Genomic DNA, 15,176 nt, shown 5'->3' on the forward strand with positions numbered 1-15,176 from the left:
CCGGTATCATTGTTACAGATTTTAATGTTGGACAAATACTCTCAGGTGATAAGTGTATAATTTCATTGATAAGATTTTGATTTATAAAATCAGCTTCCTATGTTCTAACTTCTATATTCTGATGGGAATGAAGGAGGAGAAAAACAAATCCAGGAGAGGAAATAAAAAGGAATGATGCACTGAAGGAAAATAATGTATGACACAGTGTTCAGTTTGGGTATACTGCTTACCTTATTTTCAAAAGTCATCAGATGACTATAACGTGAAAATACTGTTAAATCAGTAGGTGAAAGGAAATCTGGCATACCTTTTCAGCTTTCTGGTGCATCAGTTCACTGAACAGATCTGTACAATCATTTATAAATTTTTCACTGACTACAACAGTATCGCTAAAGACTACAGCTGAAGCCTGTTTGCTGAGTGCTCTCATTACATGTTGAAGCAATATTGCAGCGTCTTCAACTGATAAGGAACTGGGTAGCAGAGGCTAGAATTACAAACAAAATGAAAACAAAGTATAAATGCAATATAATACAGATCAACCATTTGTTATATATATGCCCTCCCTAAGTGATCTCATTAATTCAGTGGTTTTGGAACCATCTATAGAGGAGAGTGAAAAAGTTGGCTTAAAGCTCAACATTCAGAAAACGAAGATCATGGCATCTGGTCCCATCACTTCATGGCAAATAGATGGGGAAACAGTGGAAACAGTGTCAGACTTTATTTTTGGGGGCTCCAAACTCACTGCAGATGGTGACTGCAGCCATGAAATTAAGACACATACTCCTTGGAAGGAAAGTTATGATCAACCTAGATAGCATATTAAAAACAGAGACATTACTTTGCCAACAAAGGTCCGTCTAGTCAAGGCTATGGTTTTTCCTGTGGTCATATATGGATGTGAGAGTTGGACTGTGACTGTGAAGAAGGCTGAGCGCCGAAGAATTGATGCTTTTGAACTGTGGTGTTGGAGAAGACTCTTGAGAGTCCCTTGGACTGCAAGGAGATCCAACCAGTCCATTCTGAAGGAGATCAACCCTGGGATTTCTTTGGAAGGAATGATGCCAAAGCTGAAACTCCAGTACTTTGGCCACCTCATGCAAAGAGCTGATTCACTGGAAAAGACTCTGATGCTGGGAGGGATTGGGGACAGGAGGAGAAGGGGATGACAGAGGATGAGATGGCTGGATGGCATCACTGACTCAATGGACGTGAGTCTGAGTGATCTCCAGGAGTTGGTGATGGACAGGGAGGCCTGGCGTGCTGCAATTCATGGGGTCGCAAAGAGTCGGACACGACTGAGGGACTGAACTGAACTGATATGCTGAACAACCTCCCAAATCATATTTCTAATTTTATCACCACTCTGAACTCTGAAATCACATATCCTACTGCTTCCCTAACCTACCTCAACTCATACCTAAAAACATGTCCTGTTCAAAACAACTTGGTTTGTGCCTCTAGGTGTGTCCAGAACCCAGCTCCCATCTTCTCTTCCCCACTGTTCGCCCATCTTAACCATGGACCCACTTTTCATTTCGTTGATCAGGCCCTAAATCTACAAGTCACACCTCGTTCCTCTCATAAACTCACAACGTAACTTCAATTCTTGATATCCTTGCCTCCAAAATACATTTCTTCTCAGCTCTTTCTACTACCTGAAATTATCATTTTCATTAATATCCCTCTCCCTCCCTCAACCATGAAAGTATTCCTCTTTTGAGAGCTGTATCCTAATTCTTAAAATGGTCATATACTAGTGAAATACCAGCTGCTCTGGGCTTAAAGGAAAATTAACAAGAAAAAGATAAAACGTACTGCAATATCAACCCATGTTCCAGAGCTGATGGCTTCCTCTACTGATGCTTCCACCTGATCCACAAGTCCTTGGCCAACACAAGCTGCTTTCAAAAACAAGAGTTGTGTAGTCTTGTATCTTTTCTTTATGTAGCTCATAGCATCTGGGATTCCAAGTCTGGACAAAGCATCAAATTCTAGAAATGCATTACAAGATTGGAATAGAATTGTTAATCACTCTTAGAATTCTTACAAAATGGTAAGTTCTATCAAAATCTATTCTTTGGGAATGCATTGTATTTTAATGGAATTTTTCAAGAATAAAACATATCACAGCCTCCTTCCTGGTTATGTTACCTTGTGCCGTGTTTGCACGCGTGCTCAGTTGTGTCCGACTCTTTGAGACCCCATGGACTGTAGTGTGCCCATCAGGCTTCTCTGTCCATGGAATTTTTCGAGCAAGAATACTGGAGAGGGTTGCCATTTCCTTCTCCAAGGCATCTTCCCAACCCAGGGATCAAACCCTTGGCCCCTGCTGCATCTCCTGCACTGCAGGCAGATTCTTTACTGCTGAGCCACTGGGGCCCTATGTTACACTCCCAAATTTTTATTACTGAACATATTTGTAGATAAATTGGTTCAAGTACTTCATTAATCCTGCTTTGTCTTTTACTCTCCAACTGAGGAGTCGAAGGGAAGCATGAGGACAAAAGAAAAAAGGGCAATAAAATTAGAACTGAGGATAAAGGAATGTAATGATTAGAGAAACAAAAATTGAAATTTTGCTTATCACAGTTAGCTAAAGGAATGGAATTTATTTTTCAAATGTTTTATCAGACAACTGATGATAGCAAGTCTCTAGTCTAATTTATACTAGTAAAAGAACTAGTATGTAAAAAGTAAAATATTTAAAACTTAAATTTGCAGCCATTAACATTACTGGAGATAGCTACCAACCTCTCTTTGTCCTCAAATAATAATATTTAAGAAAATTAATTACAACAAAATTTTAATTCAAGTTCTTGGCTGCAAAGGCACATTATAGAAAGTCAAGAAAATGTAAGTCAAACCAGTACTCATTCTAGCACACATTTAAACTGAACGCTAATGACTTATAGGTTTACTTATTTTTAGGTAACTTATCTCTTGGGTTTCTCTAGTGGCTCAGGCAGTTAAGAATCTGCCTGCAATGCAGGAGACCTGGATTTGATCTCTGGGTCGGGAAGATTCCCCTGGAGAAGGGAATGGCAACCCACTCCAATATTCTTGCCTGGAGAATTCCATGGACCAGGAGAAGCCTGGTCGTCTACAGTGCATGGGGTAGCAAAGAGTCAGACATGACTGAGTGTCTAATTCACACACACAGCACTACTTGTTTTAATGATTAAATTCAATCAATGTATTTCATCCAAATGATGGAACCTCAGAAACAGAATTGAGTATAACTTCAATGTTTCTGAAATACTGGTAACTAATAAAAATGATAAAACTGACAGCCAATAAACTATTTCTAAGATTATGTAAGCCAGGCAACTTCATTAAGTTATAAAAACAATTACTTTTTATGAATTAAAATGAACTGGAAGTATTTGATATATAGTATCACATTACTGGAAGGCTGGTAACAATCAATACCAGCTTTGGCCTTTCTACATTACAACTGTTCAGTGACTATGGAATTAAACTCAGTTGCATGACACAAAAACCTTCAATGTGACTACTTTCATATTCAAAGAGAACCACTCTAGTCTGCTGGCCAATAGTAAAGTACATGTGTACTCACTACCAGGATTAATGCAGTCTTTCTAAGAATGTGTTTAACATTAGAAATGATTTTTCGTTTAAAGAAAAAAAAAAAATTACCCAGATAGCCATTCTGCCTGAGAAAAGAATCCACCCAAGTACTCTGTGTTCTGGAGTAAATGTCAGGGATAAACACTGCCTTATCCTGTCTCCCACCAACCACAGTGCCTCGTAAGCGTCCATTATTAACAAGTTCTTCAAGAACAGCTTAAAAGAAAAACAAACAAGTAGAAACAGAGCAGATAAAAATCTCAAAAACACTTTACAATTTCACTATTTATTTATTATCCTTAAAAAAAGCAATTTAAAATTCAAGTTGCATACTAAATTAAAGACATTATATTTTAGACAAAACTTTCCTGCCATTTATGAGAATACTCATGTCATAAATTCAGGAAAATGTGCCAACTAGATAAAGATGCTGAACTGTAATGCAAACTAATTAATATTAATGTTGAACTGTTTAGTCTGAGTTATTTTGGAAAAACATTCCATTATCTATCTCATGATTAAAAGTAGACGACTATACACTTTCAGAATAGATAATACACAATCACTGGTATAACCAAGTTCAATATTCTCATATTTAGAAAATCAAGACACCTGGATCCTATTAGAATCAACAGTGTAAAATGAAGCCATGAAAATCTTTATAAATTATACTTCCACTGTTTAAACTGAAGCAACACATTTAAACCCTACCTATAACAGAAGTATAATGCATGGTTAAGAGGATGGGTATGAACCCAGAGAGCGTAAACTTCAACTCTGCCACCTTCTGGTGCTGCCACTGACACCAAATTTACGCTTTTTATTTAAACTGTAACATTTAACTACATACTTTGTTGTTTTAAATATCAATCCCCTAAAAAAAAGATAAAGCAGATAGGAAGGAGTTATTTCTAAGTGTACCAACAAGAGCATTCAAAAGATGTCTGGGACAAAATGATTCAGGAATTTAGCCTATAACAGAAATAAAAATTAGTTTAAAAATGAATTTCAGAATTCCATTGCTGAGTAAATCAGAATACATCAGAAAAGTCTAGATTTCAAACATATAATTTAAAATTCTGTGTGACTATACAACACAAATCCAAGCTAAATTCACACCAAAATTATCAAGTTATCAGTTATTACTTAAAGAAGTTTACATTATAATGAAATTCCACCAAACCCAATTAAGCAGATTCTAAAATACATCATATTTTTAATTTTAAATTTGTCTTAAAAAATTTATCTCCACATTCTGAAAAACATAGTGAATAAAAATTAAACTTTTGGTTCTGAATTTGAATTTCTTTTCTATTATTTATTTTAATTCTTATTTTGCATAGATACCTGAGTTGAAAAATTAGGCCACTGCTTTAAAAAATTATTCCAGCCAAGCTTAGGAAAAAAGAAAACACCCTTCAAAACCTCTTAAGAGTTTCACAAATGAATAGCGAAAAGAACTCAGCCATATATATACACATATAAACTACCACATTGTTAATCGGCTATATACCAATACAAAATAAAAAGTTTAAAGTTTGGAAAAAAAAAAGTTTCACACACAAAATAGGCAATGAACCAATATTATTTTAGAGAATCACTGTATTTTTTAAATGCTAAGAGTATACTTTTAATGCTATAAGCATTTTGTATAATTCTTTTAGCCAAACACCCCATGGATGATAGCCCACCAGCTCCTCTGTCCATGGCATTTTCCAGGCAAGAATACTGGAGTGGGTTGCTATTTCCTACTCCAGAGGATCTTCCTGATCCAAGGATCAAACCCAGGTCTTCTGTATTGCAGGCAGATTCTTTACCATCTGAGGCACCAAAGAAGTCCCCACACACTTATTTTCATAAAAAAAGTTAGTAAAAATTGATAAGAAACAAAGTGAAAATTATTCTTAATCCTAAAATTTTAAATCTCTCTATATATGTATACACACAACAGAGTATTTTATACACGTACACAATTTCTTTAAAAATTCCATTCCTCTTGAGGTACCTAATACTAAATGGTGGATATAACAGATAAGACACATACAGGAAAAATAGTATAGAGAAACTTAGCAACTAGAAATATTTTTAATAAGTTTTATGATTAAAAGAGGTAAAAATATTATAATTAGTTAAGTTTTATATTTAGTCTATTCAAAAGCTAATTAAGTGAAATGCAATTTAAATCAAACTCACAGTAAAGAAGCTGCTCTTGAAATCCATATCTTGAAATCAAAGAATTCACTGCTGTAGGCCTTTATGTAGAGGAAACAAAACAAAAACCTTTTTACTGATTATAGAGTTGCACATAGTTAGGAATTAAATAAACTAGGATGATTAGCTTATGAAAAACATAAATTAATTTAGAAGAAAAAAAATGAAGGCAAAAATTGTATCAGAGATCAAGACGGTGGAAAAGAAAGATGTGGAGTTCATCTCCTCCCATAAATACATCAAAAATGCATCTACATGTGGAGTAATTCTCACAGAATACCTTTTGAAAGCTGACAGACCTCATTCAATGGAAGTTGCAAGAAAGATCACCAAGAAACTGGGTAGGAAGAGAAAAAGGAGTTGGGACAGGATCTATGTCCTCAGAAAGGACCTGTGAAAGAACAAAGGTTCCTTTACCCTGGGAACCCCTTTCACTGGCTGAAATGTCAACCAGGACGGAAAGAGAGCTTCAGAGACTCAGAGGAGTGTGCAATAACTGGTCTGCCACGGGCAGAACAGAGAGAGACTGGCACTAATGGTCCTGTCCACCTCGCTGCAATCCCCAGCCAAGGACACACGTCTGCTAGTGGACATCACGGGCTGGGTGCTGAAACTTGGGGTCCAGGGGACAGACCTGGGGAGAGGACAGCGGTTGGGTGTGCAGAAACAGCCTGAAGGAGGTGGAGTGTGCTTCGGAGGTGTACACAGGATTGACCCTGAATCTGCTGTAGAAGCCCCATTGTTAATACAGTAACCCTCGAGAGAAGGGAAGGGCAGGGCCCCACCAGAGCATCTTTAATCTCTGTGTGCTCACAGTAGTGTGGCTCTTCCTTTATGAACTCGGGCAGGATGCAAGAGCTGAAGTGATGCCCACATTTGGAGGTGGGGCTGAAATCTGAGCTGTCTCAGCAGCTGATCAATCTACAGATTTACGCCATGCTGGTGGTTTTGCAAGCTCAGTACCTGTTGGACATACAAGCAGATTACCGGCGCTCCTGTGGCTGGGGCAGGTCTGGCATGAACAGTTGCAAGCTTTGGGGGCATGCATATGTATAGGTGGGACTGGGGTCTGTAGCTCTCCTGGCAGGGCCAGGTGTGTGACCACGACAGCTTAGGTGCCTAACTGCAGGGGACCTGAGCCTGCAGATCTGTGCTAGTGGTTTTGTGAGCACAGTGCTTGAGGGTAACTCAGGCCAATGTCCTGCATTCTCATGGTTGAGAAGGGGTTAAAGGCACTTTATGAGCCCACATGATGACGGAGAGGCAACACCACAGAGTGCACTCCCAGTGGACAGCTTCTGTGGAGGAATTACTCAGTGCTTTCTCCCGCAGTGGGAACACTGCAGTCCTGCCCTTCTCATACTACAGCTTTGGAATGGATTTGGGGACTTCTACTCCAACAACTGGGGAGCAGCTCTGTTCCCAACAGGGCTCTGAGAACCACAGAGCAAAGAAGAGGCCCTGCTCAATATCCACTGGAAGCTCTGGTCACAATACCAGTCACACCCCCATCAAGGGGATAATGGCCAGCACATACTGGGAAAAGATTTGACAAGCACCTGTACTAAAAAGAGCCCTCACATCAAATATTAGATTCATGCAGGCTACCCATGGATGCTCCTACATAAAATCAGTTCTCTAAGACAACAGTAGATAGCTATTTCTCCTAAATTAACAGAGTCAGAAAAACGTAAGTAAAATAAGAGGGACCATACCCATTTAAAAGATCAGGACAATTCCCCTGTAAGAAAAAAAAAAAAAGAAACAAACTTCTCCAGTCTACTAGACCCTGAGTTCAAAAAGGAGGTAATAAAACTACTGAAGAATTAAGAAAGGTTATCAACAGAAATGCAGATCTCTGTAACAAGTAACTATAAAGAGGAATCAAGAAAAACTAGAAAACTCATTTGCTGAGATTAAAGCCAAGTTAAAGGCAATATATAGCAAACTGAATGATACAGAAAATGAATAAATGATCTGGAAGGTAGAATAATGAAAATCACCCCAATAAGAGCAGCAGACAAAAAGACAAATGAAAAAAAATGAAAGCAATATATGAGACCTATGGGATAATATAAAGTGTGCCAATCTGTGCATAACAGGATCTCAGGAGAAGAGAAAAGGGGACTGAAAACACTGGAAGAAATTATGGCTGAAAATCTCCCAAATCTAAGGAAACAGATATCCAGGTAAAGGAAGCACAGAAGCTCCCTCCCAAAAAAGATGAACCTAAGCAAACCCACAATAAGGCATATTATAATTAAAATAGCAAAGTTAGAGAAAGGTTTCTAGGCAGCAAAAGTAAAAACAGAGTTACAAAGGGAACCCACTTAAGCCTATCAACTGATTTCTCTACAAAAAGGTTTCATGCCAGAAGAAAGTGACACTTGATGTCTTGAAAGGGAAACCTACAACTTAGCAAATTCTACCAGCAATATTGTCATTTAAAATAGGATAGATAAAGAATTTCTCAGACAAGCAAAAACTTAAAAAAAATACAGCAATACTAAACCTATCCTAACAGAAATATTGAAAGGTCTTCTCTAAATAGAAAAGAAGGAAGAATCTGTAGGGGGAAAAAAAATCACAGCTGGAAAGTAAATCACTTAAATAGGCCACTACACAGATTTAAAAAATATTGTGAAAGAAAGTGACAATAACTACAATGACCAGCAACAGGATAAACTTGCGTTTATCCTGAGGACATCAAAAGAGGACATCAAAATCATAAAATATGGGGGAAAAGAGTAGTAAAATATAGATTTTTTTAAGAATATGTTTGAGCCTATATGATTACCAGTATGAAGCAAGGGTTTGGAATGTATTATAACATCTGAAAAATAGGGTAATCATAAATAAAAAACACACAATAGATTCACAAAACCCAAAAGAGAACAAAAGCATAATATAAAAGAAAACCATCAAACCACAAAAGGAAAGACAAAAAGAAACAGGAACCATTAAGAAATACAAAACAACTGGAAAACAAGGTTTAAAATGGAAATATATACCAATAATTACCTTAAAGGTCAATAGACTAACTGCTCCAATCCAGAGTCAAAGAGTGGCAGATTGGATGGAAAAAAAAAAAAGGGCCTACAATATGCTGCCTACAAAAGATCCATTTTAGGGGGCAAATGACACATAGGGATTAAAGTGAGGGGATGGATAAAAGTATATCATGCAAATAGCAGTGGCAAGAAAGAGAGGCTAGCAATACTCATTTGAGGAAAAATAAACTTTGATATAGAGACCATAAAAAAAGATAAACTAGGACACTACATAATGATGAAAGGATCAGTACAAGAGGATATTACACTTGTTAACATATATACACCCAACATAGGAGCATCTGAATACATAAAACAAATACTAACAGACATAAAGGGAGAAATTGATGGGAATACAATAATAGTAGGAAACTTTTTAGCACCATATTCACATCAATGGAGAGATCTTCCAGACAGAAAATCAATGACACACTACAACAGATTTAATTGATATTTTCAGGACACTACATTAAAAAGATCCAAGAATACACATAGCTTCCGAGTGCACATGGAACATTCTCAAGGAGTGAACACAGATGATGCTATAAAACAAACCTCAACAAATTGAAGAGGGCAGAAATTATTTCAAGTATCTTTTTGGACCACAACAGTATGAAACTAGAAATCGACCACAGAAACAGAAGCAAGAGGAAAAAAACTATTAGTGGAGACTATACAACAGGCTACTAAAAAAATAATGGGTCATGATAAAATCAAAGAGGAATGCTGAAAATACCTCGGAATAACTGACAATGAATGAAAGCACAACCATACAAAATCTCTGGGATGCCGCAAAAGCAATAATAATACAGGCTATCCTCCAAAAACAAGAAAAATCTGAATTAAACAACCTAACACCTAAAAAAAACTGGAAAAAGAAGGAAAAATAAAACCTACAACGAACAGAAGGAAGGAAATAATGAAGCTCAGAGAAAGATAAATAAAATAGAGTTAAAAAAAACAGAAATAATCCAATGAAAAAATGGGTGGAATACTTAAGACATACATTCCATAAAAGACATACAGATAGCCAATAGGCACATGAAATAATGTTCAACATTGTTAATTATTACAGAACTGCAAATCAAAATTACAATGAGGTATCACCTAATACCAGTCAGAATGACCATCATCAAAGTCTACAAATAAATGCTGGAAAAGGTGTAGAGAAAAAGGACCCCTCCTACACTGTTGGTAAGAATGTGAATCTGTACAGGGACTATGGAGAACAATATGGAGGTTCCTTAAAAACTAAAAACAGAGCTACCATGTGATCATGTAATTGCACTCCTGAGCATACAGCTAGACAAAACTATAATTGGAAAAAAACATGCATCCCAATATTCATTGTAGCACAGCAACCTAATGTCCATTTAGCAACCTAAATGTTTAGTGACAGATGACTGGATAAAAAAGATGTGATACACCTCCCCCCACACACAGTGGGGTATTACTCAGCCATAAGAAAAATGCTGTTTTCTGCAGAAACATGAATGGAGGTAAAGACTATCATACTAACAGAAGTAAGCCAAATAGCATATGATATTGCTTATATGTGAAATTTTAGAAAATGATATGAATAAACTTATCTACAAAACAGAAACAGATCTACAGGTATAGAAAACAAATTTAATTACCCAAAGGGAAAAACGGGGAGAAACAGGGGAGGGATAAATGAAAATCTTGGGATTAATACATATATACTACTATATATAGGGCTTACCTGGTAGTTCAGATGGTAAAAAATCTGCCTGCAATCTGGGAGACCTTGGTTCAATTCCTGGGTGGGGAAGATCCCCTGGAGATGGAAATGGCAACCCACTCTAGTGGAAAATCCCATGGACAGAGGAGCCTGGCGGCTTACAGTCCATGGGGTCACAAGAGTTGGATACGACTCAGTGATTAAACCACCACCCAAGCCGGGCTTGTGAACCATAAACTTCCAGATGTTTAAGCTGGTTTTAGAAAAGGCAGAGGAACCAGAGATCAAATTGCCAACATGCGCTGGATCACTGAAAAAGCATGAAAGTTCCAGAAAAACATCTATTTCTGCATTATTGACTATGCCAAAGCCTTTGACTCTGTGGATCACAATAAACAGTGGAAAATTCTGAAAGAGATGGGAATATTTCTGGGTGAACCAGAAGAACTTCCAGAGTTCCAGAAGAAACCTGTATCCAGGTCAGGAAGCAACAGTTAGAACCGGACATGGAACAACAGACTGGTTCCAAATAGGAAAAAGGCTACATCAAGGCTGTATATTGTCACCCTGCTTATTTAACTTATATGAAGAGTACATCAAGAGAAACGCTGGACTGGGGTAAGTACAAGCTGGAATCAATACTGGCAGGAGAAATATCAATAACCTCAGATAGGCAGATGACACCACCCTTATGGCAGAAAGTGAAGAAAAACTAAAGAGCCTCTAGATGAAAGTGAAAGTGGAGAGTGAAAAAGTTGGCTTAAAGCTCAACAATCAGAAAATGAAGATCATGGCATCTGGTCCCATTACTTCATGGCAAACAGATGGGGAAACAGTAGAAATAGTGTCAGACTTTATTTTTTCAGCTCCAAAATCACTGCAGATGGTGACTGGCAGTCATGAAAAGATGCTTACTCCTTGGAAGGAAAAAGATGACTAACCTAGACAGCATATTATAAAGCAGAGATATTACTTTACCAACAAAGGTCCATCTAGTCAAGGTTATGGTTTTTCTAGTAGTCATATATGGATGTGAGAGCTGGACTATAAAGAAAGCTGAGCACTGAAGAATTGATGCTTTTGAACTGTGGTGTTGGAGAAGACTCTTGAGAGTCCCTTAGACTGCAAGGAGATCCAACCAGTCCATCCTAAAGATCAGTCCCGGGTGTTCACTGGAAGGACTGATGTTGAAGCTGAAACTCCAATATTTTGGCCACCTGATGTGAAGAACTGACTCATCTGAAAAGACCCTGATGCTGGGAAAGATTGAGGGTGGGAGGAGAAGGGGACAACAGAGGATGAGATGTTTAGATGGCATCACCAATTCAATGGAGATGAGTTTGGGTAACCTCCAGGAGTTGGTGATGGACAGGGAGGCCTGGCATGCTGCGGTTCATGGGTTTGCAAAGAGTCAGACACGCCTGAGTGACTGTACTGAACTGAACCACTGTATAGCATAGGGAGTTGTACTCAATATTTTGTAATAGTCTATATGGGAAAAGAATCTGAAAAGGAATATATACACACACATATACATATATAACTGAATCACTTTGTTGTACACCTGAAACACAACACTGTAAATTAACTATACTGCAATTTTAAAAAAATAGAAAAAGAAAATCAATAAAACCAAGAGTTGGTTCTTTGAAAGGGTAAACAAAATTAGCAGACCTCTAGCCAGGCTCACCAAGAAGAAAAAGAGAACCAAATAAAACAAGAAATGAAAGAGATGAAATAACAACCAATATCATAGAAATGTACAATATCTGTTATAAGAGAATACTATGAGAAATTACCTGCCATCAAATTAGACAATCCAGAAGAAATGGACAAGTTTCTAGAAATATACAGCCCACCAAAACTGAATCAAGAAGAACTACATAATTTGAACAGACCTATCCCTAGAAGTAAAATAGAATCTTTAATTTAAAACCTTTCTACAACAAAAGTCTAGGACTTGATGGCTTCACAGGCAAATTCTACCAACCATACAAAGAATTATACTGATCCTCCTCAAAATCTTCCAACAGACTGAAGGGGAGGAAACATTCCCAAAGACATTCGATAAAGCCACAATCATCCTGATACTAAAACTAAACACACCATCAAAAAAAAGAAAAGAAAATTACAGGTCAGTATGTTTGATGAATATAGATGGAAAAAATATCAACAAAATATTAGCAAACTGCATCAAACAGCACATAAAAAAGACCATTCACCATGACCAAGTGGAATCTATTCCAAGTTCACAAGAATGGTGCAACATATGCAAATAAATGTGATAACCCGTATAAAGAAAAGAATAGACAAAACCACATGATCTCAACAGATGCAGAAAAGCTTCTGACAAACTTTCATTATAAGCAGATGACATGATATCATATATCAACAACCATTCATGAAAAAAATTCTTACAAAGTGGGTAAGAAGAACATATCTCAAAATAATAAAAGCTATGTATGAGAAATCCACAGGTAAGTTAATACTCAATGGTGAAAAGCTGAAAACCTTCCTAGTAAAATTTTGGAACAAGACAAGCGTGCCCACTCTCACCACTTCCGTTCAACAGAGTATCAGAAGTCCTAGCTGCAAGAATCAGACGTGAAAAAGCAATAAAGGGTATCCAAAATAGAAGGGAAGAGGTAAAATTTTCATTATAAGCAGATGACATGATACCATATATAAAAAACTCAAAAGATTCCAAGAGATCATTCTATGCATGGACATCACCAGATGGTCAATATTCTTTGCAGCCAAAGATGGGAGAAACTCCATACAGACAGTAAAAACAAGACTGGGAGCTGACTGTAGCTCAGATCATGAGCTCCTTATTGCAAAATTCAGGCTTACACTGAAGAAAGTAGGGAAAACCACTACGCCAGGTATGACCTAAATCATATACCTTATGATTATATATGGAGGTGAATAGTTTCAAGGGATTACATCTGATAGACAAGAGTGCCAAAAGAACTACAGATGGAGGCTCATAACATTTACAGGAAGGGGTGACCAAAACCATCCCAAAGAAAAAGAAATGCAAGAAGGCAAAATGGTTTTGAGTAGGCTTTACAAATATCTGAGGAAAGAAGCTAAAGGCAAGGGAGAAAGGGAAAGATATACCCAACTGAATGTGGAGTTTCAGAGAAGAGCACGGAGAGACAAGACGGCCTTAAGCGAATAATGAAAAGAAACAGAGGAAAACAACAGAATGGGAAAGACTAGAGATCTCTTCAAGAAAACTGGACATATTAAGGGAACATTTCATGCAAAGATGGGCATGATAAAGGACAGAAATGGTAAGGACCTAAGAGAAGCAGAAAAGATTAAGAAAAGATAGCAAGAATACACAGAAGAATTATACAGAAAAGTCTCAATGACCTGGATAACCACAATGGTGTGGTCACTCACTTAGAGCAAGATATCCTGGAGTGTGAAGTCAAGTGGGCCTTAGGAAGCATTACTATGAACAAAGCTAGTGGAGGTGATGGAATTCCAACTGAGCTATTTAAAAATCCTAAAAGATGATGATGTTAAATACTGCACTCTGTGTGTCAGCAAAATTGGAAAACTCAGCAGTGGTCACAGGACTGGAAAAGGTCAGTTTTCATTCCAATTCCAAAGAGGGGCAATGACAGAGACTGTTCAAAGTACTGTACAATTGTGCAAGCTTATGCTGCATGCTAGGCTTTAGCAGTTACGTGAACCAAGAATTTCCAGATGTACAAGCTGGTTTCAGAAAAAGTAAAGGAACCAGAGATCTCTCGCCAACATTTGTTGGATTATAGAAAAAGCAAGAGAATTCCACAAAGACATATACTTCTGCTTCACTGACTACACTAAAGACTTTGAGTGTGTGGATCCAACAAACTATGGAAAACTCTTAAAAAGATGGAAATACCAGACCACTTTCCTTGTCTCCTGAGAAACCTGTATGCAGATCAAGAAGCAATAGTTAGAACTGGACATGGAATAATGGACTGGTTCCAAACTGGGAAAGGAGTATGACAAGACTGTATATTGTCACCCTGCTTATTTAACATCTATGCTGAGTATATCATGTGAAATGGTGGACTGAATGAATTACAAGCTGGAATCCAGACTGCTGGGAGAAATATCAACAACCTCAGATATGTAGATGACACCACTTTAATGGCAGAAAGTGAAGAGGAACTAAAGACCTTCTTGCTGAGGGTGAAAGAAGAGAATGAAAAAGCTGTCTTAACACTCAACATTCAGAAACTAAGATCACGGCATCTGGCCCCATCATTTCATGGCAAATAGAAGCTAGAAGAGTCGAAATGGTGACAGATTTTCTTTTCTTGGGCTCCAAAATCACTGCAGACAAGCACTGCAGCCAGGAAATTCAAAGATGCTTGCTCCTTGGAAGGAAAGTTATGACAAACCTAGAAAGCATATTAAAAAGCAGAGACATCTCTTTGCCGACAAAGGTCTGTATAGTCAAAGCTATTATTTTCAGTAATCATACGTGGACTTGAGAGTTGGATCATAAAGAAGGCTGAGCACTGAAGAACTGAGCTTATTAATTATGCCGCTGGATAGTCAGTTCAGTTCAGTCGCTCAGTCGTGTTCGACTCTTTGCAACCCCATGAATCGCA

At 37.6% G+C, this 15,176-nt stretch overlaps 1 protein-coding gene across 1 annotated transcript in view; it reads right to left on the reverse strand.

The window, feature by feature from the left end:
• The window catches only part of UFL1 (UFM1 specific ligase 1), a 67,823-nt gene that overhangs the window by 17,580 nt on the left and 35,067 nt on the right, over window positions 1-15,176 (reverse strand). The window contains exons 7-10 of the mRNA XM_004011263.5: window positions 5,788-5,846; window positions 3,664-3,810; window positions 1,822-1,997; window positions 308-487 (exon numbers count right to left, since the gene is read on the reverse strand). Of these exons, the coding sequence (XP_004011312.3) occupies window positions 308-487; window positions 1,822-1,997; window positions 3,664-3,810; window positions 5,788-5,846 (562 nt within the window). The remainder of the gene's footprint in view (window positions 1-307; window positions 488-1,821; window positions 1,998-3,663; window positions 3,811-5,787; window positions 5,847-15,176) is intronic.

Source organism: Ovis aries, chromosome 8, assembly GCF_016772045.2.
Source record: "Ovis aries strain OAR_USU_Benz2616 breed Rambouillet chromosome 8, ARS-UI_Ramb_v3.0, whole genome shotgun sequence".
Classification (NCBI taxonomy): Eukaryota; Metazoa; Chordata; class Mammalia; order Artiodactyla; family Bovidae; genus Ovis; species Ovis aries.